An 8,991-nucleotide genomic window follows, 5' to 3' on the forward strand; every position below is an offset into this window, starting at 1 on the left:
ACAAGACTGGGCTAGAAATTAAACTAGAAGTTGATGGGCAACAGAAGCGCAGCCAAGTTTAATGTAAAGCTTTGAAATTAAGACCGCTATATGATCTGATTTAAACACACACAACCAAAGATGATATAAGGTGTCAACATTTTATTGGCCAAATGATGCAACCAAAGACAAATTTATTAAACAACTTAAGTCACTTTTAAGCTTTTCATGTTTACATATTTTCCAGGCTCTCATGGAAAACATTTACAAGTTCACACTACTATTGATAAACATTTGAATAACAAGTTCCTCAGGAGCACTTCCGCTGAGAGATGTCATCAAACTGAACATTGAGCTCTTGCAATAACAAACAAAATGTATTGAAAGCACACCGTTGTAACACCAAAACAAAAAAAACAAAATCTTAACCAAAGTGATCACAGTGCTGCAGAAACCGACCACTTATGAAGGAGCTGACTGGTGTATCATGGGTATCAAAGAAAGAGCAGGCAGCTGGAGGGTTAGCATTTGCACTAGCACGCTCAGCTCTACCGCCGTCTCCTGATGCTCATTTCCACAATGTGAATGTGCGAGTTGTTTCATCTCCACGCTCAAGTCATGCTCGGCAGTGCGGTCCGTCTCAAGTGAAGAAGGGTGGTGGCACAGCACTCTGCTGGGGTGTGGTTTCCTTGACCCATCCCGTCCCCTGACCTCTCCCGTGACCTCTCCTCCTTTGCCTTGTTGTCTCCTTCTCTTTTCCAACTCAGGCCTTGATCTCAGCTGGAGGGCAGTACAGCACTTCAGAGTTCTCTGACGACAGCTCCTCTGAAAGGGACAGACAGGTTTTATTGTAGGATAACGAATCTGACACAAGGCCACAAATGAAGCCAAGTCCTAAGGGAGCTTGTTTTCGCCAGGGAATAAAAATAAGGTCATACTTTACATTAAGGTCCAATTCACACTATTAATTAACTATTAACTATGACTTGCCTCAATCTCCTAATAACTGCTTACTAACAGTAAGGTAGCTGTTAAGTTTAGGTATTGGGTAGGAGAAAGGGATGTAGAATATGGTCATGCAGAATAAGGCATTAATATGTGCTTTATAAGTACATAAACAGCCAATATCTTAGTAATATGCATGCTAATAAGCAACTAGTTAATAGTGAGAATTGGACCTAAACTAATGTGTTACCAAAAATAAAGTGTAATTGTGAGTTTATAGATTTTTTTTTTTTGCAGTTCTGACATAAGATAAGTTGCAATGACCTTTTTTATTTAATTTATTCTTTTTTTATTCCATGCAAGCTCCCATGTATTCCTGACCTTCAACTAGAAAAATCACTGACAACCAAATAATATGATACGGAGTTATTTTTCAATGACACTTTGGCCCCGGCCCATCCACACTACTGCGTTTTCGTTTAGAAACGGAGACCTTTTGCTACGTTTGCACCTCCCGTCCAGACTACAACGGCAAAAACTAAGACCTAAAACAGAGAAGTTCAGAAACGCTGCCGACCCCGTTTTGAATCTCCTGAGGGCGTTTTAGTGAAGACGGTCAAAACTGAGGACTTTACAAACGATGACGGAGAGGCTCACGCTCGGCTCTATGATTGGGTGTCATCAGTCATGGCGTATCCTTCCCTGATTCGTCAGCCACCCATCACATGACCCATCCCCGGGAAGAAAACATACAAAAACAGCATGGACTACATAAAGTTAGTGACTGCAACATGGATAACGAATTACAAGCGTTACTGACGTTGATGTCTTTGCTAGCAGCTGTTGTGCAAGTAAATTCTGCATTTTACAATGCTATAACTGCCTACATGCGCCGTTTACACCAGCACGCGCATGCCCAGTGTTGGTGAATGGTCACGTGATCCGCGTTTTCAGTCGTTTTAATGTGGACGGAGATCAATTCTAATACGCAGCTAAAACGCTGGTGTGGACGGAGATCGTATTTGTTTTAATTCTCCGTTTCTAAACTAAAACGCAGTAGTGTGGATGAGGCCTCTAAACACAATGAGCATGAGGCATTTTTTATTCTCATTCAGGAAGGATCATGCCAGGTATTGTAGGAATGACTGTGGAGCTGAGAGAGCACTTCTTCTTGCAATTGAGAGGCAATCACTGAGGGGAAGCCAGTGACATCTGTCATAAGCGTTTCAAAATCTGCACATAGTTGCTGGATTTAGGGCTTTTATCGCATTGTTACTAAGGCTGTCACTTTTGAGAAAAATCTAATTCGAACGGATATCAAATACCAGCCTATGTATTCGAATATCTATTACCCCCCCGCGTGACAAAAAAACATAACAGAGATTCAATCAAAACTTTACTAACAGTTTGACAGTCATAAACAGGACTCCCAAAATTACACTTATAGGACTCATATCTGCAAATAAACCTTGCCTTTACACGTGCATCTGCAAGGTGCCGACTGGTTGTGCAGGAAAGTACTATGCAATACGATGTTGGACGCCTGGCGATGCTCTGGCCGTCTGCTGTGTTTCTGGGGCTGTTTACACCTGGCCACTTCATGCGTTTTCTCAGATCGGATAGCTATCTGATTTATCAAAACGATTCCATTTACACCTGGTCACATAGGCCTAAATGTGGTTTAAACCTGATATAAATCCGATCTTCAATTCCCGCGCTATATGCAGATTAGGGATGGCCCGATACCGATACCAGTATCGGGTATCGGCCCGATACTGAGCTCATGTACTCGTACTCGTACTCGTAAAAGCGCCCCGATACCAACAACCGATACCAGGCAGCGTGTACAGTGTTTGTGTCCAGACAAAGAAGCACTGACAACAGAAAGTATAATGGGGATAAAAAAGAAGGCTGTCTATGAAGTAAATGTATCATATTAGTGAAATATTAAACAAAATATAGTAACGCCTATATAGCTGTGGTGCGCGAGCTGATAAGAGAAAAACGCGCAGTGGATTAAACGCGCAGTGGATTGAGCGCGCCGCGGCACCAAAGCGCGAGCTGGTCGAGCGCATCAGACGTCAGTGGAAAGTTTGTAGTTCACTTCAGTCGGATGTCAATGGCAAAGAAAGTAAAACGAGGCATGTAGCTTATTATTAACATTAACTGACCAGAGAGAGAGAGAGAGAGAGAGAGAGAGAGAGAGAGAGAGAGAGAGAGCGCACTTCTGTTGAATGCTCTGGATTGCTGATCGTTCACTCGGCACGTATATTTGGATTAAAACTAAATCGTATATGTAAGTAAAACATGAACTGTTACCTTATTTATGTTTAACGACATTATTACAGGACATTTGCAGGTCAAGAAGTTACATGAACTTCAAACATCCAAAGCGCGCGCCCCGAAAACCATCGCCTCAGACAGCGCGCGAACACTGAGTGGAATTCTTTCACTATTGCGCTTGAACGGATGAATTCACACAAAACTATGTAAAAACGCCCGTCTTGGCGAGTATCCTAGTAAACAAAGTATATTATATGTCAAGTGAACGTAGACAGTATAATTCAAATGGGGTCCGTGCGTTCGGTCTTAAAGGGGCAGCAGTTGAATTAATCTGCTGCTGTGTTTTAATGTTAACCAGACAAAGGATTATCTCTTGACTAAATAGGCTACCTTTTTTTGTAACTTCACAAAAAGATCCATCTATATTTAATTTATACAGTAATGAATATGCAGTGCATTAAATATATTTGATGAACAAATTAAGTTTACATTTAATAAACAAATATGATTTGACATTCTTTTGGTTTCTCTACCAATACATTTAAAAATGACAAATGCATGAATTAAATTAATTGAAAATAAAAATACAGGTATCGGTTACGGTATCGGTATCGGCGAGTACCAAAAATGAAAGTATCGGTATCGGACTCGGCCTGGAAAAAGTGGTATCGGGCCATCCCTAATGCAGATTTAATGGGATTTAATTTCACCGAAAGCAACAGATATGAGCTGCATTTTATTGATCATCAGCTGCAATAAGAGAGAGCGGCAGCCCTGGTAAGATTATTTCGTTTCTTTACTTTTAATGAAGATTATTATTATTGTGTGTTAAAGCGTCTGCGACTTACTTTCACTTTGATTTGCGATAGTTTGCACGTTGCCTTGACGCTTGATGAATAGATCATCTGCGGTGATACAAGAAAAAGTGACAGCCCTAATTGTTACATTTTCGTATATTGCAAGCTTTTATTCTGGAAGATATTAATAGAAGTGTATTAAACTGACAATGTATGAATACTTTAAGATTTTAGAAATAAAGTGCATATTTTTGAATCATGCATATATACATGCTAATAGGGCAGCACATTCTGGTGGAAATCTTATTACGATTTTTTAGATTAAAAATGCAAATAAAAAAGCTCCAAGTATGCTCTGTTGGTTGGGTTGCACAATTTGGCCCAAAACAACTGTAAAATTGCAATACTAACATTTAATGTTAAAGCATCAAGCTTTTTTTTCTTTTGACAGAAAACCACAGAGCGCACTTAAAACAAGGGTTCAAAACTAGGGTTCCCAGAGGGCCCCAGACCTGCAGAGCTTAGTTCCAGCCCTGCTTCAACACACATACCTGTAGTTTTCAAACAAGCCTTAAGGACTTGATTAGCTGGATCAGGTGCATTTAATTAGGGTTAAAACTAGACTCTGCAGGGCTGTGGAACCTCCAGAGTTTTGAACTCCTGCCTAAAAAAAATAATATTTTGCTGACAACCGCCGGTTTGTAAGAGAATCTCAAGTTCTCAACCGAGCTGCTCGCATTTAAAACAACACAGTGCTGTGCTTCGCTCTGAAAGATGCAGCACATATTCAATTAAAACCGCAGCCTTTGCCATTACATATTTGTTTTTTCGGAATACACTGCAGCCTTCCATGCTGACTTTCTTGACTGTATTGAAACATTTAGGTAAATCTAGTCAATATCTATGTGCTCACCAGGCAGGACACATTTCCACAGGCCGTATGTTTTCCCTACGGCCGTCTGCCACAGACGCAGAGTGCCGTCCTCTGAGCCACTGGCATACAGCTCTCCATCAGGGCTAAACCGCACAGTGTGTATGGGCCCGAAGTGACCCTTATATGACTCTGAAAAAGAGACAAATACAATTTATTGTCAAGCAAGAACAAAAACATATACATTCATGAGCCAATTTATACTAAGCTTTATGTTTTTTCATACTGCAGTTTATTACATTAACTTAATTAGCGCCTACGCTCCTACCCATTTCCTCTTTGGTGGTGTAGTCATATTTATAAAGCTTGAAGTCATCTCCTCCAGCCACAAAGAAGTCTTTTTCAGGATGCAGTGAGGCAGAGTGAATAGAAGCAGGGGCGTCCACAGTCTTAATAAGATCCAAACTGAAAGTAAAAGACAACAACAGATTGACATTATCAGTTCTCCATACATTTTAAGGACGCGTTTTTTTGTCCAACTCAAGGTAATATTTCCACAATAGGACAGCTATTAGCCATCTACCTGTGGGCGTTGTAGAAGCCGATGGTTCTCCCATACGTGATGACGACAATCTCCCCATCAGGAATGTACTCCATGCTGGTGACAGAGGCATCAAACGATAGAGTATGCACTGCCTCCTGTGTGTTCTTGTCCCAAAGTCTACATATGAAAGACAACACAAGCTCAGAATTAGACGCATACATCATTTATATATATGTAGCTTTCCACCCTAAGAAAGATTGCGTTTATTCGCAAAACTTTTGGGTTCTATATATGCAATGTACAGTTCAATGACTTTGTCCATTACTATTATGGACACTCACCTGATAGTTTTGTCATCAGCAGCCGAGAGAATCTGTTGGTCATTGTTGCACCACAGAGCTTTCTTTATGGCAGAGGTGTGGCCTGCAATCTCCTGGGGATCTGCATTACAAATGCCATATAGCCTTATGCGCTATTTCATCTAGTAGAATTTATGACAGGAATTGAATTTTGGAAATTGATTTGATATCAAAACATAATTTAAAAAAGCCACTCTACATACCTGCTTCAGGTTTGCTGAGGTCATAGATGCGCAGTACTTTATCATTCCCTCCAGTCAGGAGATAGTTACTGTCCTGTTGATTCAACATACGCTGGTAAAAACTCTTCGTTTAGCAAAGCGGCTCAGCACAAGTAACACAGAGGGTTTGGAGACATCAAATGAAGTGACATCACTGAGACATAATCAATGTTGTGAACATCTTGTAGTTGCGTGCATAGTCTGGGTTATGGAGCTCAGAAAACATCTCAATGGTGTTCATTTTCAGAATTTTTGTATTTGCAATGGCTCAAAAGAGTACATTTTCAGAGGGACCACTATTTTATTCAAGTAGACTTAAAACGTTTAACGCAAGAAGTAAAATATAGTTAAATATGCATTTCACTTAATATTTTTTTATTTAGCAATTTGCATAAACAACTGTTCAAAAGTTTGGGGTAAGTCTCTTATGCTTACTAAAGCTGCATTTATTTGATCAAGAATACATTAAAACTGTAATATTGTGAAATAATGATATAAAATAATGGGTTTCTATTGTAATGTATTATTATTATTTAAAATAACTTTGCTATTTGAATATACTTTAAAATTTAATTTATTCCAGTGATGGTAAAGCTGAATTTTCAAATGATCCTTCAGAAATCATTCTAATATGCTGATTTGCAGCTGTTGTGAACATCTGGCTCTGTCCATCATAAGTCTTACCTGTGTAAAGTTCACAGATTTCACAATGTGCTTGTGCGCCAGGGTGAGGACCTCATCTCCAGTGACAGCATCCCATACCTTTCTGTCAGATTCAAATAAATAAATACAAAAATGTTAAATAATATTTAACCAATAATATTTCTCCCATATCATTTTTGTTACAGTGTGTACTTACGCTGTAAAATCTGCAGCGGCCGTAGCTGCTTTTGTAGCTTCTTTATTTAAGGTGGCACCCCAGACAGCACCTTTGTGACCCAAGAACGTCCCAATCCAGTCCCCTGTGTCTCCCTGGCGCAACATAGGTTTGCCATCTGAAATTTTTAATTGCCAAAACAAACTTTCAGACCTATCTGACAGACATTTCACCTAAATTGTGACTCTTTATGCTCACTGCCCAGGAAAGAGATTACTGTCAAGGGTTGATTTTAAGATTCAAGAATATACATACCTTTACAAGCACTAATAAGGAAATATCCATAAGGAGTTATTCCACTGAACGCCAGATCCACAACAGGTCTGGTATGGCCAGAACAGGTGAGAGGAGTCTGTCTCATAGCCATACTTACAGGATACCTAAAAAGATGACAAAACACATATGCAGTTTTACTCAAACACAGCCACACATTTAACAAAAATCAAGAAAATACCACACACAAAAAAAAACACAACAACGTAGTGAATAGAACAGATGTGCTGGCTAACTCATGCTTGGCTAGCCAGGAATTCAATCATTAACAGTTACCTTGCAAAGACAACAATACAACGACACACTCCAGTACTTTGTGGCCAGATTCCGAGTCGGGGAGGATTGTGGAGCTCACAGCTGCACTCCCAGCAACAGTGCTGTGCCACCAGCTACACGAGGTGTGTGTGAGTGTGTGTGTGTAAGCTAAACTAGAGCCCTCGCTAACGCTACAGGAACATAATGGAAGTGTGAAAACCGGACATCATTTCCGGCCCGCGACGCCACAGTATTGGTCAGAATCGTGTCACGTGACGCTCTAACGGCGTCCCTTCGAGAAGCTCTTGTACACTAGGAGCTTAATATTATTACATGTAAAGTGTTTGCTAAGACGTAATGTAATATGTTGTATGTTTATGGTGTAATATAAAATATTTTGGGGAAGGTCTTTAACATGAGAATATTTTTCAGTATTATGAGATACGAACTCAAAATTACGAGAATGAGATCAATATATCAGTTTATCAATATATTATGAATCACATTTTAACCAGATGTGGCTAAAAATCAATCCATCAAACCACGGAGCGCTTTCTGTAGGTCCTCCATTAGGTAGGTCCGCCTCCCATCCAGGATAAAATTAGAACTGCGCTACTGTTTTTTTTTTTTTTTTTTTTAAATACAGCTGGTCACGACATCTACACCTGGACAGGTTGCGGAGAGAAATGCTTTACATACAGACATACAGATGATGGAAACAATGCATCCGATGCGAGCCTCACTGTTTTAAAGGTCTGATGTTACCTGTTAACAAATTTACATAATTGTGATGTCATGATGATCCCAGTGTCATGGGACCATAGAAAAAACAACACAAAAACATACACATACACATACCTGTTTTAAAGGGATAGTTCGCCCAAAAAAATACAATTCTTTCATTTACTCACTCTCAAGTTGTTCCAAACCTGTATTAATTTCTTTCTTCTGCTGAACACAAAAGCAGATATTTTGTAGTAAATTATATCATTTTTGGGTGAACTATCCCTTTAAAGTCCGGGGAGAAATTTCTAGAGAGATATCCTATATGGACGGATGGATAGATGTATTTGTTGTTTAACTACTTTGACAGAAAATAAACACATATTTCTTAAATTTACTTATTTAAAAAAGATTCAATTATATTTTCAAAATCACTGTAATGCTTGTGATTGCCATCAATCAAAGGTTGCTAGCTACAGATCTTACACAATTGTATCACTCTAAGAATCTTGCTAAAAGCCATTTAGGATGAACATCTACAGTAAGCACACATTTTCATGACTGGAAAACAGAAAAGCAAACACGGACGCCTCTCTACCTGCGTATTATCTTGGTGACACAGTAATGCTGAAAGCTACAGATGCAAAGCAGTGTGAGTCATTTAGTACCAGCATGCACCGCGACAGTCTCCTAACACACAGGGGTAGGAGATCATCTGATACTCTGAGAAGTCCGAATCATTCTAGCGAATCTGTTCGTTCGCATAATTCACTTTGGTGAACCGATTCAAAAGCTGATTCACTGATTTGTTTCAATCATCGCTCAAGTAAAATATTTCGTGTTTATATTTCCGGTATGTAGTTG

The 8,991-nt window shown here is 39.5% G+C and overlaps 1 protein-coding gene across 1 annotated transcript; it reads right to left on the bottom strand.

Moving 5' to 3' along the window:
• Nucleotides 1-126: 126 nt before the first annotated feature.
• On the bottom strand, nucleotides 127-8,819 carry strap (serine/threonine kinase receptor associated protein). The gene is made up of 10 exons (XM_079624148.1): nucleotides 7,426-8,819; nucleotides 7,132-7,256; nucleotides 6,859-6,994; nucleotides 6,684-6,765; nucleotides 5,982-6,054; nucleotides 5,761-5,860; nucleotides 5,459-5,596; nucleotides 5,204-5,340; nucleotides 4,918-5,067; nucleotides 127-804 (listed from the first exon to the last, which is right to left on the bottom strand). Exons 2-10 carry the CDS (start codon nucleotides 7,241-7,243, stop codon nucleotides 743-745), a joined length of 990 nt encoding a protein of 329 aa, XP_079480274.1. The 5' UTR covers nucleotides 7,244-7,256; nucleotides 7,426-8,819; the 3' UTR covers nucleotides 127-742.
• Nucleotides 8,820-8,991: the final 172 nt, after the last annotated feature.

The sequence above is a fragment of the Phoxinus phoxinus genome, assembly GCF_949152265.1.
Source record: "Phoxinus phoxinus genome assembly, chromosome: 9".
NCBI lineage: Eukaryota > Metazoa > Chordata > Actinopteri > Cypriniformes > Leuciscidae > Phoxinus > Phoxinus phoxinus.